Here is a 19,679-nt window from a genome sequence, read left to right on the forward strand (position 1 = left end):
CATCTGTATTTGTATAAAATACAACTATGCATATATTGTACATTTTATGTATGTACATTTGTACAGTGTAGTGTGAAGAACTGTAGTGTATATCAAATAACTGAAAAATAACAAAAAGTATGAGTAAATATAAAATGTAAATACATGATGTACTACATGTATCATATTTATTTCAATTTTAGATTGACACTGCAAGTACATACACATGTACATTGTAGTGAATGTATAGGAAACTTACCAAAATATTTCTAATTATATTCTATATGATTGTGTGTATGTAGTATATAGCAGGGTCATTCTTATTTTGTGTATACATGTGTACATACAAACTATACACATGTACATTTTTCATATTATAAATTGTGTTATTTTGACCTAATGGTGACCCCTCCTGTTAAAGTGTTGACAGTTTGCATCATTTCATAATCCGTCTTAGTGTGTTAAAGCTACATTTAATTTATACAATATGTACTCAATTATTGAACACAAGAGAACACATTTATTTCTCTACTGAGCACACTGGATGTTTCAATGATCACAGACTTCATCATGTACAAATGTACATGTATCTCTCTCTGAATGGAGGTGGATGCTAAATACTTTTTTTTTTTCAATTATTACAAAGATGTTGCTCTGTTTCATTCTGGCTCATAATATTATAGAAAAGTCCTACATTTTACGTTACCGGATCTCAATTTTAACTCGGAAACCAAAATTTACCTTTTATGAGTTGATTTTTTGCAAGTTTTTGTGTAAAATATAAAATAGGGAGTGACAAAATGCACTTCGCTGTTATATCAGACAACAAAGAAAAGAACGAATGAAAAAAGTGAATTTGTTTGATTATCATAGAATCTACAATCTTTCAAAGGTATAAATCATTTTTTGTAATCACAGTGTCTCTAAAATATTCACCAACCACATAATGATACAAAAGTCTGCCTCAGAAAACATCAAAATGACCCTAAAATAAATTGGGAAATTTCCATAAACTATTCATGCATTTTCTTATCCATTAAATTATTTTTGATTCGTTGATGTCCTCCAGTGACCCAATATCACACCTGAATTTATTGATTGATATTCAGAAAGGGTGAACCTGAGGGACAAATATTATTACAGTAAATGACTTAATATCTTGAAAATGAAAGCTTACACAAATCATTTGTGCAAAATACAAAGAAAGTAGACTCCTTTCAATCTTGTTTCTATGGAAACACAATTTCTGATATTCCCCACAGAGTTCTGAATTCTAACAAGGCGGCCATCTTGGATCATAACAATTTGTCAAATCTGGTTGGACCTTTTTTAAAATATAATTTTTACACTGATCCCACATTTCATCGTTCATTCAAGTCAAGTGTGAAATATTCAGTTTTCATTTAAGGGAATTTTCGTACTTTTTAAAACATATTTTTAGACTACAATAATTTAAATCATTGACAGAATATTATGGCAATTAAAGTACATGTATGTTCCTGGTAACTATACTACGGCTGTATTTCTATCATCATGCATATTATGGAAGGGAACTGGTTCTACATCTCTTATTAGAAGATCTCAAGTATATTTGTACATGCAATAGATAGATCTTTTAACTTGCCCAGTATTACACACGCACAATCACACAATCACGTACCAAAATGACCTTTACATTTTTACGGGGATTTCTGATTCTAGGCTGTTGCTAGAGCCTTGAATTGTTTAGCTGGAATATTGAATTGTCTGTGTGTGTCTCGATCTGCCAGTCTCATTACCATTAGAAAGGGGTCAGCACAGAAATGCTGTCTGTAGGCTATAAAACTGACAAAGATTGCAATGAATCTGCTGGCTAGCAAATAGTCTAATATAGGAAAACCTCGTTCAACAATGTCTTCAGCTTGCAGACCAATGCCGGTGTAAATAATTGATGCTGCAGGAAATCTTAAATTGGAGCAATGGAAAGGAAAAGCCTATTATGTATCCTCTATTGATTTATGCATGTTTCCTTGGCAAGACAGTTATCCAAGGCTGTTTAGTGTTTGCTACATTGGACTTCACAAAATGTACATGCACACATTAATTTAGAGTTCTCCTTCAGGATGTTTTCATATGCATATTAGGTCATTTGCATATATGTATAGAATCTTTTGTTATGCTGATGTGTTTTACTGAAATCATATTGGCTCATATCATACTTCATATCATTTTGGTTAATCTGCATACGGATAGAATTGTTTGTTAGGTTGATTGATTTCTGTTTCACAAGAAATGATTGAATATGGATCCATATCAATGTGTATAGCACATTTGATAATTTACATATGAATGGAATCTTTTGTTATGTTGATTGCTTCAATTGTTTTCCTGAAGTTGTAAGATACGAGCCCATATGTTCTATAAAATCTTTGGGGAGACCAGCGCAAATTGACTTGTTGAAAATAACTCAAGTTGATGTTCAAATGAAATATGGGAAATAACTACAAATACTGAAAGGAAATGACTAAAAATAACTAAAATGTCAAAACAAATTCCTCAATATCTTTCATACCCTGCTTACGAAACCAGGAATTTTTTTTAATCATTCAACTGAACTCAAAACATTCCATACATCCCACACACATGAACATTCTTTCTCTCACATGTTATTCTGTTCACAAGAAAAAGATATTTAACACAAAGCATGACAAATTCTGACTGTTAAATATAATTTCACAATTTGGATCAATTTTTTATAACACAAGATGCCTCAATTATAGATAACCATAAACAGTCCGTCTCCTTTCTGAAAAGTGGATTTTCTGATGTATTATAAATAGATGTATAATGTAAACTGAATGGCCTGTAGAGAATCGATTTCAGTATCTTTGCTGACTTCTGTCTGTGACTATGTCCTTGCAACTATGTAAGCATGAGAGGACATACTCACAGATCAAACTTTTGAATGGATTGTGTCCAGTGACTTTTGACAATGACTGTGATGTCATTGTTTGAAATAATTACATCAAGGTAGTACACAAGAAATTGGACAATTTTTTCAGTCCTGTAAAGTGTAGTTTGTTCTGCAATATGTACATGTACAGTGTATACATAAATATTTTTCTCAGATACAAACATTACTAAATGCTATTTTTAAACTTTTTTGGGACCAAAGACATTTTATCCTAAGAAGTGTTTAAATGTAGTGTGCATGTCACAAGGTAGTGCAATGTGATGGGCGTTAGATTACCACAATCTGCAACACTAGCTGAGGATGACGTGTGTAGGAATGATAACAGTGTCTTGATACTGTGTGTTCACCATATTTAACATAGTAGAGAATTATACCACCGGGACACTATCTTACTGTGGATAATTATAGGTCACAATGTCTGCTGGCATAAACACATCAATCTATGACTTGGTCATAAATAAAACACAAGTATAACTACAGTTTTCCACTGGGAGAAAAATGCAGAGTGAAATGATGAGATGTGTAGATAACCCTAGGACCATAGAGATGTATGTATAGGTGTACACTCTACACTTTCCTTCAGAAATGTATCAGAGACATTTAACCCATGGAACAAATGTAGTCAGGGTTTGGCAAGCTTAAATGGAAAGGAGATCTTGTGAATTCACTTTGTTTGGCTATTAAATGAGATAAAATGCACTGGTCATTCACTTTCACTTATATCAGCACAGACGTTCTATCAATCTGAACTTAGGAGGAAGTGACATACGAGACTTGCAATGCAACTTCTGTAAACATATTGCTGACTGCTTCTATTGTTATGGTAATTATAAAATATGTTTGACCAACAACCTACTTCAATTTACATCCATCTTGTTAAATTTCTTGAAACCACGGCTCTAATATTCAAAGAATACATCTGTCATAAATTGTACTGTATCGTATTCTAGTGTATGGGGAGGTGAAAATCTTCAGCATTTCTATATAAATATCAGTTCTTATCTTATGTACAAGTGTAGGATTTACATAGTTCTTCTGTTTAAATCAACATATTTTTAAGTAGTACAATAACTGCATTACAGTGCCAGAATGTATTTCAAAGGCCCAGATCTGATTTGGATTAAAATTTAGGAGTGACAAATAGTTGTTTGTTTGAATGAAAAATTGATCCAGAAAAGAGTGATTCTATCTAAGGCTCAACTGATACGATAACACCGATGTAAGAGAACATGGGAAGGAATCCCCAGCCTTTAATGTTACATGCCTACATCTCTTTGTGAAATAAGTACTTGGTATAATTTACAGAATCTGTACCCAAATGAGTTAAATTACTAAAACAGTCATTTCTATTTATTCAATATTGTATTCATTTGTTGTTTTGATTTTTGCACTTCATAAAATATCATAAAATTCCTGTGTATAACAATCATTGCAGTCTGTACATTCCAAAGTACTGTATCTATCTCATTTACACTTCTTATGAAACCAAATATTTCAATTTCCAACATGAGCATTTTGAATAGCTGTTTTACATGTACCAGCCATTGTTCAAGACAACAAAGAACTTGTATATGATATGATATTAATGTCGGCGTAGTGAGAAATTCAGCATATACAGTCGGTTCATTATGATATAGGAACTAACGGTCATCACTGGTCATCACTCTTCATCGCTGTAATCCCTAGGGGAAGCTAGCTTGAAGCCGTTTCATTATGAAGTTCATTAAATATTCAATTGCTGAGCTTATCTTCTAGTCGAGGGTAGGAAAAGATAAATTTATGGAAACCTAGGTAAATGAACCGCTTGATAAATAGGGACACAGTCAAGAGATACACTGCTTGCGGTGTAAATCACATGTTCATTCAAGGACAAAGCTGCATGTATTTGATAATAAAATAGCAATAACTTGGATACCAAGATGGTGACAATGACACTGTAGCACAGGTAAGGTTTCTCTTATAATTTTCAAGATGGTACTGAAGTTCAACTGATGTGCTTGTTCAATCTTGTATTCATTTTATATGAAGCAGCGAGTCAATATTCTTTTTAAGTTTTGGATTCTAAATCAGATAATCATTGCAATGCCTTTAACATGTACATTATTCACTGTATAGGTAGTCAAATCTATTTGGGTGTAAATACTTGTATCCTATAATTGTAGTACTGTGACATAGCTATATACATGAATTGTTCACTTTTGAATATTTTAACATGATGAATAACAGTTATCTACATTGTATCTCTCGGTACCTGAAATAGAATACTAGTATTACTGCCTAGGCACATCATAAAAATGATGAACATTCGATTTCTTGGTTGAGATCATAACTTCCGCTCCACTCACTTCACATCATACAATTCTATAGGCGCCTGTGAGAATAAGTCGATCTTCTTGCTCTATTTTGACCCTCTAGGATGAGGTAAAAAGCTATTGAAGTTACCAAGAATTTTATCAGCTGGTTATAATAATCACTATTACTGCTAAATATACCACCATCTTTTGTTATCATAATCACCACCAGAATCACCACAACCACCATCGCTGCCGTTGTTGTCATCATCATCATCATCATCATCATCATCATCATCATCATCATCACCCGCATCATCATCATCATGATTCATCACCATCATCATTATCATCATCATTATTGTCACCACCATTACCATTACCAAAATCTCAATTTTTTTCAACACAAGACAAGAAGAGGTTATGGCTTTTGCAAATTCAGTACTTTAGATTACAAATGGCTTGATATTTTGTCAAATCTGTATTGTTGTCCAGCTGTTTTCCAAGTACATAACACAATGTGTTCTACAATATGCCTGCAGACACAGGGGTCATGTCCTTTCATACAGTCAGTTAGTCTCTAGTAGAGGCTTTCCATGGTTTCTGAATGTATGACTTTTCAGGTCAGAACTGACTGCAACAACTGCATTTGTACATTGTGTCAAAGATCATATATATTTGATTTTGATGTTTCCTTTCCAGCATACTTTATACCTCTATGCATATCTATACATTATAACTGTCCTACAGTCAACCAAACATGTTCATTGTTCTGCTTTTTTTATTTCTAGGTTAGAAAGTCTTTGCATATAAGGCTCCATTTGGAATTCACAACACTTGAATTCATACCTTGGTACATCGTATAGTGTACTGATATAGTTCATCAGTTTCTGAAATCTTGCCTGCCTACATGTACCTCAATACTACTAACTTGTGAATAGATGTTTTTCTGAGAAATTTGAATTTATTAGATTAGGTTAGTAACCTTTATTCATATTGATATAAAATTTGCTATATAGTATACAATTTGTATATGTGTCATTGTTGAGATCTTAAAGGGCCATGTTTCGATCCCAGGTCATTTGTTATCTTAATGCGGTTTACACCCCACCCCACCATTAAGATGGCACCCAGAGGCTGGGTTATTTGGCTTGACAATAGTGTTTCAACTCATTTGCCATCTGGAGCAAAATCTGTTGACCAAGTACATTTACATTAGTCTAGTTCCTATACAGTATCGTTATGATTTATACCTTCACTCACACTGTTACAGTGTTAGACCACAGTTGGCATCCAGACTACATTTACATCTAAAGCCTCAGCCAGATCCAGTTTGCTGAGACTCCGGGCTACAGAATGCCAGGCAGATTTTACAGGCACAATTTAGATTAGGGTTCAACTTTAGGAGTGATAAACAGTTGTGTGGCAGAGGTACACATATAGATAAATTTGTGAAGAGCAAAAAGAGTTATCAGAAATTCTAAATTGCTTCACTGATTAGATAACACAGTTACACTTAGTACATACCAGAATTATTAAAGCCGGGATTGAAAACCTCTTCCTGAATACTGACCCTCTTGTTAGAATAGCATCACTGCAGATTAGATGGTTGGTTTAAAATGTATCATTTTGAGTAATTACTCGTCAGTGATTGGTGGGGGGCCTGCGTACGTCATTGTAGTCTAAGTTATGCATTTATGTTTGCGCATGGGTATATCGTGTCTTTTGCCTCATGTGTCAGGCAGTTGTGTTCAGAGTCTGTAGTGTAAACAACGTGTATTGAAGTTCTGAAGGATGCACGTCGGGCGAAGCAGGCTTGTTATGTCACTAAGAAATTGTTCCGGTTGCGGAGAACCAATTCAAGGGCACAAAGGGCTCAGTGGACGTTTCTGTGTTGCCAGAATGGCGGATGGTGAAAGTAAAACAACGGACACGGAACCGGAGAGTACGGCCAGTGAAGACAGCACTGCTTCTACTGCTAACACGGAGGGTAAGGAACTGAAACATCGTAACCGTAAGTCAAGAACTACTGCTAAGCCTGGCGTGCAGACGCAGATTGATGCTATAACAGATCAACTGAACCTTTTAACAAATCAATTGGGATCATCCCGTGCACGCAACTCGCAGAAAGAACATTCAGCGAAAACGGGTTACAACCTTGGTGACCTTAGGAGAGAAAGCCGTATTGAAAGGTCAATGAACACTTTATTGTACGGGAAGTCCAAAGGGGAAGTATCGTCGCCGGCATCGTCAACATTGACAGATTCGGACTCAAGTTTTTCGCATACAACAACAAGCTCTAAGAAGAAACGTGCATCATTTCAGCCAAAGAACAAGGCGCGAACCGAACATAGTAGCAAGATGTTCAGGAGAAGTGGGAAAAACAAGTCACATGATGTCGACGGACGCGGACAGTTGTCATGCAATGTCTAATTGGTTCACAGTCTGTTATCTGCCTAATTAACACTTCCTTCTCTACAGGACACCACAGGTTCCTGTGGTTTGTTTTCTTGATTACAGGAACTCCAATGAATCATTTGGGTATGCACTGATGAAGAGGGACATTTTATTGACATATCTGAACTAGTGAAGCAGATGACGAAATAATTGGAGTTTGCTCCAGTGCTCCCACCTCCATGGTAGCACAGTTCAGCTCAATCGTGTCAAAGGTCAGCGACGAATCTCAAATGGGTGGTAAATCAAAACTGAACACAGCTGTTCAGCTTTGATACCACATACATTTATGTATGACATGTCTCGACAGGATATGGTTTCATTGCAGATAGCTCTAGGTTTCGATCCTCATTCAACATTTTCCTGCATAAATTACAAAACTGGTTGGGTGGGTGCAATTACCCATTATGAAACTTAACTTGACAGTAACTTGTTTGCATTAGCGAGATTGACAGCATACTAACTCTGAACTTTCCATAGAACATTCCCAAAAGCTATTGAGCATGAAATCATGTTTTGTGAGCACAGCATGTCTGTCTGGTCAGTTTACAATTCATGTACTCAGTAGACTGCTGACAGTTTGAAGTGGTTATTTCGTCAAAGAGAATGGGTAAACCACTAAAAAACAAGACAATGCAGCACTTAAAGAGAGTGGTAAGAAGAGCCTCCGCTATATTCTCAACTAGATACAGCCAACACTGTACTTTCAGGACCATAGAAAGAATTCAAATACTGCGGTGTCTTTCCATTGTGCAGCATACCGAATCTCATTGACAGAGGTCAAAGTTGAGAAAGGTAGAAGAATGGTAGGGTACACTGCTCCATATCAACTAAGCATTAGTAGTTAAGGGTAGTCTCATGTTGTCACTTACAGGTACAGTCAGACATGATTTCAGGAGTGTGATAAATACTTGACTGGTAGAGCTTTTCATCTCAATCTTGAAATGATAGAAAAATCCCTATACATGTAATCACTATTTGACTACTTAAGATGAACTTCATCAGATGACTGTTGACTTGCCCCTTTCAAATCCCACATGCAAATTCACTAGTTCAAGATGCAATCGCCTATCCTTTATTCTTCATACAATGTATTAGATTCCCTATCACAAACAAAATACAAATTCAAATACAGATCAGTATCAAAAAAACTGGCTTTAAAGTGATGTAGTATTCCATGTTATGTTGGTGGATACATCGTAAGTTTAAAAATTTGATTACTTTATCTTCTAGTGGTATGATTCTGTTACTACAATGCAAAAACTTTGTCTTCCATATGATCTATCCTATACTTAACAATGTAACATCACACTAGTGAACCTTGTGTTGAGTAAGGGTTTCAATTGCAATGAACAAACACAACATGTGATAATGTGAGACATCCCCTAAAGTACAAGATAGACTATTTCCAACCCAAATATGGTAATTTGAAAAGTCGATGATTAGATTCTAGATGTATGTATATGAAACAAGTCTTTCCAGCCATACATGATGTATGTTGAATAATGTGAGACAACCCCTAAAGTAGACTATTTACTTCCCAAACATGGCAATTTGAAATGAATATTATTACAGACTCAACACAACGTTTATGAAATCAGTCTTACCTATTGACAATCACAGGCACTGACATGTAAGATATCCCCTAATATGGACTATAGTATTTACAACCAAAACATGGCAATTTGAAATGTATATTAATAGATGGTGTGTTTATGAGAGACTAGCCTATCTTTTTGGGTCTTTTCATTTACAATATTTTGAGACACCCCTAAAGTGGAAGTTATTTTATATAATACTACCAATACACATTTGAAGTGTACATTATTCAATTCTATCTGTTTACCAAACTAGCCTTTCCATATGAAAAACAAATGTAATAATTTGAGACACCCCTAAAGTGGACTAACGTGTTTACAACCCAAACATGGGAATCTGACATGTATATTACTAGATTCTAAATCATGTTTTTGAAAAAAGCCTTACATTATATTGTTGGTACTAACAAAATGACATTTATATATGCCTTTGTCATTAATTCTTTCGAGAAGGAGGGGGGGGGGGGGTGTGTGTGTGTGTGTATATATATATATATATACAATGTTTGTTTGAATAAAATTACAATCATTATCCAAATACCAGTATACCATGGCCTTGACATATTTACTCAGAAGTAAAGCCTGTGTTTGTTTGTTTTTCAGTCTTGAAAATTTAAAAAAAAATCAATCTTGCCTTTGGAAGAGGCTCTAACAAAAGCAAAGAGTGAATTTTTTTCATCATTTTACAGTGCACATTATCATGTGTGATGAAGAAAGCAAGCATTTGTAATTTTTCTGTGACTACATTTTGTAGTACATTTTGTATGACGATGAATATGATGGAATTTCCAAAGTGCTGAAATTGACTAACTTGTCTGGATTTTGACACACATTACATTTCATAATATAACTCTAGGAAATAAAAAAATAGTCACGAAATGAGCATATGTAGTTTATAGATTCACGGCCACAACATAAGTAAAAGGCAAGGAAATCTAGGCCTGGTACTACAATTACTTCTACAGCCCATTTATATTCATTCTGCATCTCTGCCAGAGGAAGTACCATAATCATTATGGGTAAATCGCTGAATGTACTGCCAAATAATGACATATGCTCACATTTCAGCTCTCCAGTCTGATCATGTTTACTAGCAACGTATTTGAAGTCCTGCATTCTTTGCTTACAAGTCACACTTGATCAAACTTGTACACAATGTTTAATTCATACACCATATTCAATTCAACACACAATACTAAATACATATATTTAACCTCTTTTGACTCTGTCCCGCTATGTAACAGTTAAAAAATTTTAAACTCACAGCACAGGTCTTACTGTTTTCTGTCAGTAAATAAAAAAAGTTCTGTTGTACATAGCAGCCTTAGTTTTCAAGTTCAATTCTGCTATGTAATCATACCTTGATCTTAACATTAACTGTCAATTAGTACACAATAGATAATTTTCTTTCCAAAGTTACCTAAGTTAACTGTTTGTCATTTCATCCTGGTTAAACATCTGGGGTGTTTACACTGTAAATATACATACTGACTACCTGTAAATCCGAGACAACAAACAGTGATTATTTCAAATGATTGCCTTTCTACATATTCAAACACAGGTGTTTGTCTGTTTTCTGGTATTGGCTTTGGTTTTGGTGAATTCCAAATGTATGTATGCCAAAATGTCGTGGTCAGGCTGCAACCAATATTGATTCGGTTATGAAAACACACTCCGATGTCTCTCCCCTTCTATTCAAGTATTGTCTATGGTCTCAGTTAGGGAACTATATGGCATGTCTTTCCCTTCTATTGTCTATATGGATTATGTGGGCCTAGAGACTTGGCTATCTGAATCAACATAGTGGTTTGTGACTTGGCTATCTGAATTAAACACAGTGGTTTGTGACTTAGCTATCTGAATTAAACATAGTGGTTTGTGACTTAGCTATCTGAATTAAACATAGTGGTTTGTGACTTAGCTACATGTATTTGAATCAAACCATAGATCCTACACGTGTAGGGTCTATGATCAAACAGAGCAGCTTGTGACTTGGCTATCTGAATCAACACACTGTCAGTGATCAACATAACAACACTTTCAACCCAGTACATGTGTAACATATGTATTTAATATCAAAGCTGATCATTTTGCAAGTTTAGTTTGTTATTTTATTTGATAGATAACTAAACGTTTATTGCTGAACATAGCATGATTGTTGTTGACCGAAAAAATAAACAAAACTCTCGGTCAACAAGAGTCCTGCTGTATTCACAGCAGTAAAATTGTTCTTGTCTAGCAAGTAAAACAACAACTTGCCAAATGATCAGCTTTGCTTGATTCAGTAAATACATCTGTATATATTATGTACAGTGTTCTGGTGAACACTACCTGTTTTAGCTGTAAACAGATATGTTTAGCCATCACCTAAAGTATACAACGTATATCATAAGGATACTGTATAGGTCACAGCTACATGTAACTGTATAGCTATAGGGACTAGACTAGACTAGACTAGATTACTAAGTATACCTCTCATGACACGGTGAAACTCATCATCAGCCATTATATATTTCACATAGATAGTAAGCTTCAGTACGATTGGACATAGCTGATAGAGAAAAATTCCCTCTCCTATTGTCTAAGGTTTGGAGAGACAGACACTATAGATGCAAGCAGCTCATTACCACAAATTGTGTGTTATTTTATGTACAATATATAGTTTTTGTATATTTGTAATTACAACACAACATGTGTAATTTGTTGATCAAGTCACAGCGTCTGACACTGCTTCTGTTTTTCATGAGTTACAAAGTTGTATCTTGACAAGTTCATTCAAACATTTTGGAGGTAAGTAAATATACACACTGACATGAGATGTGTATGTAGGTTATCTTTTAATGTTTCTTGCTTCACTGGTTTTGTTTGTTTTCTTTATCTACAAATGCATGATATATCTGTTTGAGTATCTGTATTATTCATACCTCTGACCTACAACTAAACAAGTTTGATATTAAACAAATAAATATCTTTGTACTTTTCATAAAAAAATTGACAGAACAGGATAGTGTTATCAGTAATTCCACACTGATGTTTTCATGTGGCATTTGGCCTACAACTATTCTGGGACTGAATCATTACCATACAATCCTTGTCAAAAGAGACCATACGATTAGTACTGTACATAATTTTGCCAGAAATTTGTTTGAAATTCTCTACATTATCTATTTTGTGGCTCATTTGACTTGTAAATTTTGATATTTTGTATATTTAAGTTTAGGGTATTTTGTAAGACTATAATTTCTGGCAATAAAAGTTATTATTATTACATTTATTATTATTCATATCACACAGGCAGCTGTGTTCTGGTTTTCCTAAATGTTATCAGTTTGGTGTCATTTACTTTCCAAAGACAGTGTTTTTCACTGAAATTTGGGAGTCTCGGTAATGAAGAGAGGAAATACAGAAAGATTTACATCCTATATATTAACCATAACTTTGATGAGAATCCAGGTGAAAGGCTTAGGTTACTAAAAGAAATTTTTACCTACTCTTACAGAAATTAATTACTGTTATGCTAACATATTTGAACTATTTCATTAGAGTAGATCCCGTTTCTGTTGAATATGTCTTGCTTTGATGTACGTACAACACCATCGCCATCATGGCTTGTATTCATGACTTTGACATGCCTCGCAGACCTACAACAACATCCAATTACTACATCCACTGCTGAATCTGCGAACATCCCTAGATGGATACAGCACACTATACTCAAGTTATACAGAAATATTGGCAATATTTTTCCTTTTTTTAATGGCATGATTCTGCAAACTTTATTAGAAATGACACTGTTATTGCTTTGCCTGATACACCCTTAGGATACTAATAACATCCCATTATGCCACATCAACTATTCTGTTTGCCACACATAATGAATTGTAATAGGTCTTTTTTTCACTGGGGCTGCCATTTTGGGGGAGAAAAACAAAGCAAAACCTTAACACAGACATTAAAGAAAAGTGTTCCAATATATTCCTTAGAGAAAACAATTCTAAATGTTCTGTTTGTATGGATTTATTTATGCCCTAGATGGTACAACTGAGTAGAAAAGGAAGGTGTTTTGGACAGCTGCAGAGGACTGTCTGTCGCCTTACACTCTCCCATTCACAGACAAAAGACGACTGGTTTGCAGACAGTGATCGTACACTGCCACTGAATAATCATGAAACACCTATGACTTGGGGGCTGTAAGCATCAGCTTCAATAGTGTCTTTCATCCAAGAAAAAAAGGACTGTATTTGCTGTCTGATTAAGTCTCCAACCTGAAAGCTATCTATAACAATGAACGGGTGTCTTGTTGCATTCAACGCGGAGCTAAACATACAGCACAGAATACAAACACAACACTGCATGGCATATCTTCACTACTATCTTAGCTACTGTGACTTCTGAAATCTGGTGTTTAGTTTAGCGGTAACACTTACAACATTTCAAGATATCTACTTCACAAAGAAAGTGTGCAGTTTTGACAATCGCTAATTGATCCCCTCAAAATAAGCTAAATATGCTAATTACAGTTCACTAGGTGTGAAATGACTCCTATATAAACAAATAAACAGCCACTTAAAACTCTTTGTATGAATGTCAAGTATTACAAAACCATCTTGCAAAACTACAATTTGTGAGATACTAGCAATGTGAATTGTGATGGAATGTTAATTTATAGGTCAATAAAACAATAAAATTATTGAGACTTATAACCCATCGAGAATCTGAATTGCTACAGAGTTATTATTTATCATCAGAAAACTGTATACATCAACACAAAAATACTAAACTACCCCGGCAAAATACTAACAGAGAGACGGTAGAAGTACGGAAAAAGTGCCATCAACGGTTTTATCTTTTGTCTCGTATTATCATGTCTAAACCTTCATGTATCATTTTTTTTCTTACAGCATAGTTTAGTTCCCTTTACTACAAATTTTACAAACCCAATGCGATATCAAAGTCGGTCAACCTAGCATGTTAGTTGTTACATTGTAGTTGACAAGGGAAATTTATCATACGAGAAAAGTCGATAGGCAATGGTTTTTTTTACCCGGAGATGAATGAAGACACGGAAGAAAACGAGTTTCGGTTGTGGCATTGTTTGCTAGGTTACGTGTTTTGAGGTTGACACAACGCAGACCGTACCATGATAGCTCGCTATCGCGCTCGCTCGCTAGCTCACCGGTACACCACGGTGTGTAAGCGGTCTAATCTCAAGTAGAACTTAAGAATACTTTACCTTCCAAACTTCGCAGATTTGCAGATTATGAAAAGTAAATCAGTTTATAGATAGTTTTAAAATGTATATGCAGGAATGGACCTACCTCCAAATAATCATAGGAATCTGGCAAAAACGTGGAGTTGCTGCCGTCAAAGCCTTGCGATATGAGCAGCCGTGGCCAATCATGAAACCACTCTGCAAGCCATGTAGCTGTGTAGTTATTATTTTCCATTGTTCAAAGTTAAAAAGTTTCCCTCTTCACAGTAGAAATTTACGGAGTGGATTTTCCTCTCCCTCCAAAACAACACTGGAATCTTGAAATGCGACTAAAAGATATGTTTTCCCAGACTTGTTGACTGCTTTATGTGTACATCGTTGCAACGATCAGATCACCGCCATCTTCACATTCCGTCGTTCTAATATGAGAGGAGGAGGGGTCTTAAAAAGCATCCTTAGGTTAGTGGTACATTTACAGTGTCAAAGGTGAAGCTATTTTTAGTCAACAGGGCGATTGCACAAGTCACAGAAACTGTACACATCGATATAAAGAGTGAAATAAACGCTAATAAGTTCAAAGTAGAAAGATATTTTCAGACCAGCGGACTGGGAGTGGATCAAGCAATATCAGCACTAATACAAGTCAAATCTAATCCCGTGAAAATCGTTATCGGTGAACTGGAGGGAGGAAAACACACCGCCATCAGAGGTTGGTAACAGCGAATACTATGACTATGTTGTAGTTAGTTATAGCATTGTCAGTTTGTTTTTATTACATGATATAGCTTTGCGATTGTCGCTGGCTCAACGTACTTTGTAGAGCGTTTCAAAGTAATTTATCGAGAGGGGGTTAACTGATATATTTTGAAGGTCATTTTTATACCAAATTCAGTTGCCGGTACTAGGTTTTTCTAAAATGTCAAAGTACATGCAATACTTGTTTCCATAGTAACAATAGTTTACGATAAGACCTAATACTAGTCACAGCGTCTCATCGAACTATGCCTGTCATTATGGATAATGCAGAGTTCCCCCTTTATCATGCACATGTCTAGCGCCCTCACAAGATAACCAGTTTACACAATATAAAGAAAATTGATAAATTTCAACTTTGTGGTTAGCTATGTACATTTGTAATTATATCAGTAGCCAAGGCAACACAGAAAAAATCATAAAGACTTCAAGGGAACTAAACTATCAAAAATGTTAAATTACCCATTAACTGTAAACACTAGAGTGACTATTTGTTCATAGGAAGCGTTTTAATATGTCATTCGAGTCATTGCATAGAAACATTAATATGGTGATATTTCATTATTTGATTTAGTTTGTGTACTCTGTTGTTTTTGTGCACATGTTGCTAGTGTTGATTTAAATTTATTCACTGTTTATTGGGGGGGGGGGGTTTCATTTGCTGTAAACAAAGCAACTAATTTAGGCAGTGTCCACTACATGTTTTATCTACTGGTAAACAGTACAGTTTTGGTCATTAACCTAAATTTCCATCATTTTATTTATAGTGTTTCCATATTCTCTTTTCATGGTGTACACAGAATAATTATCATATTTTTTGTTAAAGTGGCCATCTGTATGACAAATGGGTATATTTTTTTCGGATTTTTTATTCATAAAACAACTTTACTGTGATTTCCTACTTAAAAAAAAAAGAATGTGAAACCAAATCTACCAAGTCCTTGTTTGTAACTCAGTAAATTGCAATAAGCTAGAAAGTGTCTGAAAAGTTTGTTATTGTATGTACAATAACAAACATTTCACACATGTTTTGCAATTTACTGAGTAACAAACAAGAACTTGGTATATGTTGTTTTACATCATATTGTTCAAGTAGGAAAATATAGTAAAGTTTTTTTATGAATAAAAAATCCAAAAATGAATACCCATTTGTCATCCAGATGGCCACTTTAATATAACTGGGTGGCACTAGTACATGCAGAAGAAACATGATATGAAAATCAAAATGTAACGATTGAATTTGTTTCTCAATAATTACTCTAGAAACTAAGGAAGAGTGTTACTTTATCATGGCTGAAGATGGAGATAGCAGTTTAGAACAGGAAGAAGAACTTATAGCCTTACAATCTATGTACCCAGAATTCCAAATTCTCTCGAATGATGATGGTTGCTATAGCAACAGAATTCAGATTTCCTTGCATGAACAGAAGCTGACTGTGATTTTCAGTCTGAAAGGTAAATGTTATGAAAGTATTTGATTGGTAGACAGAGAAGGCAGAGAAGTACAAAAGAGAGAGAGTACAAAATCTTGACAAATGTAAGAAATATTATCAAGGAAGTTGTGAATACCATGAGAATTTGTAGAAATTCATGAGAATCAAGTGATTATCACAATTACATACCTTTATGTTTGAAATTGAAGACAGAACAACAACTACATTGCCATAAACCACGGCCTCTTTTATGACATCGACACCACCCAAGATACACCATCAATTGCACCAGACAAAAAGCATGCTCTGGTTTGCAAGAATGAAACAAGTGTGCAATTGTCAATTTCAGTTTATTTCCTGTTATCCATTCAAAATGTAGTTTGACTTCCACAATTATTGTTAGACCATTTTCACATATTAAAATCTACTCATAGCACGGCAACAGATACCTGATAAACGTTACGTATTTCATAAAAGCATCCTTGAATCTAAGTTTTTATAAAAAATGTTCGATGCCATGAATGAGTATAGATTTAAAAGAAGATTCTTGTGTGCACCTCTGTTGACTTTAATCATACACTAAAACATGAACGTACACAATGAATCTAGAAATAGTGTAATATTATCATTCTTGACTATTTTATGATTTATCAACTTTCATATTCTGTTATTATTATTTTAGACACGTACCCAAAGTCATGTCCTAGGATTGATATCACAACAAATACTGAAAGTGGTCCAGCAGATGATCGAATCCAACAACTGTACGCTGAGTTGTACGACTTAGCTAAACAGAACATTGGCTCTGCAATGCTGTACACTCTTATACAGTATGCTGATGATTGGGTGGCTGGTAAAACACAAAGTGATCATGACTCTGTTACCATGGCAACAGAGGAGACGAAAGATGATGATGATGAGCAAGTAGTGTGTCATTTTTATCTCCAGGGAAAGTGTAGGTTTGGAGACAAATGCAGGAATGTTCACGATGGGACAAAGGATGATGTGGAAAACACTGACGAGATTAAAGATAAAGATAAGACAGAGAAGAAGGATAAAAAGAAATATATAGATGATGAAATCGATACAAAGAAACCACCTATGAAGACTGCTGATGATGTTATTTCCAGAATATTATGGGATAAGAGTCTCCCAGCCAAGCGGTTCACAGTTGGATATTTGGATCGATTCGTAGGTGTTATTGAAAATGCATTTACAACGTTTGACTGGACCAATGATATTGCATCAGTAGACTACAATGTGTTAGCTATTCCCAGACATAGAATCCAGTACTTTAAGTACAAGGATGTCATTGTATGGGACAAAAATACTCGATTGGATAACGTCTTTGGATCTACAGGTGGTGGCGTCACAATTCTGGGTGTCATTAAAAAGTACAAGAATGTGCAAGTCAAAGATGATGATGATGATGACAGTGATGATGAAGATAGTGAAGATGATGAATTTCACTGGAATAAAGTGACTGAAGAAGAAGAAGATGATGATGATGAACCCGTTCAAACAGAGTCTGTACCATCAGCTAAAAGCAAACGTGACAATCCAAACCGACCAAACTACTTTGTTGCATTACGAGTCACCAATACTGATATCACTAGCGCTGTGAAGGGAATCCAGGACAAAATAGTACAAGAGGAACCCAGGCTTGCAAAGTGTTGTATCCCTATCCCAAAACTTCACCTCACGTTGTGTACACTGAGAATCGACACAGAACACCAATTACAAGCTGCTTGTAGGGCTCTCAAAGACATGAAGGACGAGTTATCACGTCTGCTTCCACCAACAACCTTACTTCGATTTCAAGGACTTCAGGTGTTCAATGACAGAGTTCTTTATTCGGCACCCCAATCAGAACCAGCACTGCTAAGATTCAACAACAGTATGCTGTCACACTTTAAGGCAGACGGCGTCAGTCTAGCAGGTAACAGAGATAAGTTTGAACCCCATATGACACTCTTGAAACTGACACGTTCTGCCAGCAAAGAGCTGAAGGCTATTGATGACAATCTTTACTATGAATTTCTGGATGATGACTTTGGAACCCAACCAATTGAATCTATTCATCTGTGTTCCATGGGAGATGGTGTCAGACATGATGGATTCTATCACACAGCTCTTTCCTTAGATTTGTACGATGAAGATTAAATAATATCAATTTTAGAAATGTATCGAGGGGGGGAATATATTTTAGACAGGGGGTGTGCCACACATGTTCCAAATGTCTACCCTTTTCTAAGGATGTTATTCAGTCATGCTGAAGGTAAACATAAGCACTGCAGACCATGGCTTTTTAGGATTGGAAACATTTCTTCATGCATTAGATACACATCTTTATGGACCCCGTGTTTAGAGAATATTCAGACGGAAAAATTGGATGCATTTTGGGGGATTTTTTGTAACAAAGTTACCTATTACAGCAACGCACTCCCATTCACCATCCTAGGGGAGTTCTCCCCTGGGATGAATTTGAAATTTTACTCGACTTTGTAAAAATGAAGTGAATGATATGCTTTTATAAAAGACTCAGATTTTCAGACTGAGATTTTTATACCTGTAAAAAATATTGAAAAATTGAGATTATCACAAATGCATCATGAATTGCAAAATAAAATACATTTTGTTAAGAGAATTGGTCATGATGTGCATTCTTGTAAATGACGATTTTTAGATGTATGATAGAAAACACAGAAGTTTACAACTGCAGGGGTGGACAAATCATTTTGTGCACCGGTGGTCCCTGGACCAGTGCCTTAAAAAATCCAGTGTCCTGCTGAAAGAATTAGTGGTCCAAGGTCCCACTAATGTGAAACATTAAATCTTGCTTATGAATCTGTATATTCAGGCGACTTTTTAATAGTTATTATAATAGTAAGGTACTGGTCCGACGGACCAGACAAGGTAAAATTTGTGTGGTCCGCCCCAAAAAATCGCTAGTCCCGGACCCAGGACCAGTGGATTTGTTCACCCCAGAACTGTATTGAAAAACAT

The 19,679-nt window shown here is 35.3% G+C and overlaps 3 protein-coding genes across 3 annotated transcripts in view; 1 reads left to right on the forward strand and 2 right to left on the reverse strand.

The window, feature by feature from the left end:
* LOC144435183 (protein tweety homolog 2-like) overlaps nucleotides 1–14,894 on the reverse strand; it is a 76,173-nt gene extending 61,279 nt beyond the window's left edge. The window contains exon 1 of the mRNA XM_078123755.1: nucleotides 14,594–14,894. Within this exon, the coding sequence (XP_077979881.1) occupies nucleotides 14,594–14,722 (129 nt within the window). The 5' untranslated portion in view covers nucleotides 14,723–14,894. The remainder of the gene's footprint in view (nucleotides 1–14,593) is intronic.
* The window catches only part of LOC144434925 (arsenite methyltransferase-like), a 320,525-nt gene that overhangs the window by 108,810 nt on the left and 192,036 nt on the right, over nucleotides 1–19,679 (reverse strand). The gene's annotated exons all lie outside the window — the stretch shown is intronic.
* LOC144434986 (leukocyte receptor cluster member 9-like) lies at nucleotides 15,053–18,836 on the forward strand. Its single transcript, XM_078123518.1, has 3 exons — nucleotides 15,053–15,196; nucleotides 16,504–16,695; nucleotides 17,356–18,836. Exons 2-3 carry the CDS (start codon nucleotides 16,530–16,532, stop codon nucleotides 18,834–18,836), a joined length of 1,647 nt encoding a protein of 548 aa, XP_077979644.1. The 5' UTR covers nucleotides 15,053–15,196; nucleotides 16,504–16,529.

Source organism: Glandiceps talaboti, chromosome 5 (assembly GCF_964340395.1).
Source record: "Glandiceps talaboti chromosome 5, keGlaTala1.1, whole genome shotgun sequence".
Taxonomy (NCBI): Eukaryota; Metazoa; Hemichordata; class Enteropneusta; family Spengelidae; genus Glandiceps; species Glandiceps talaboti.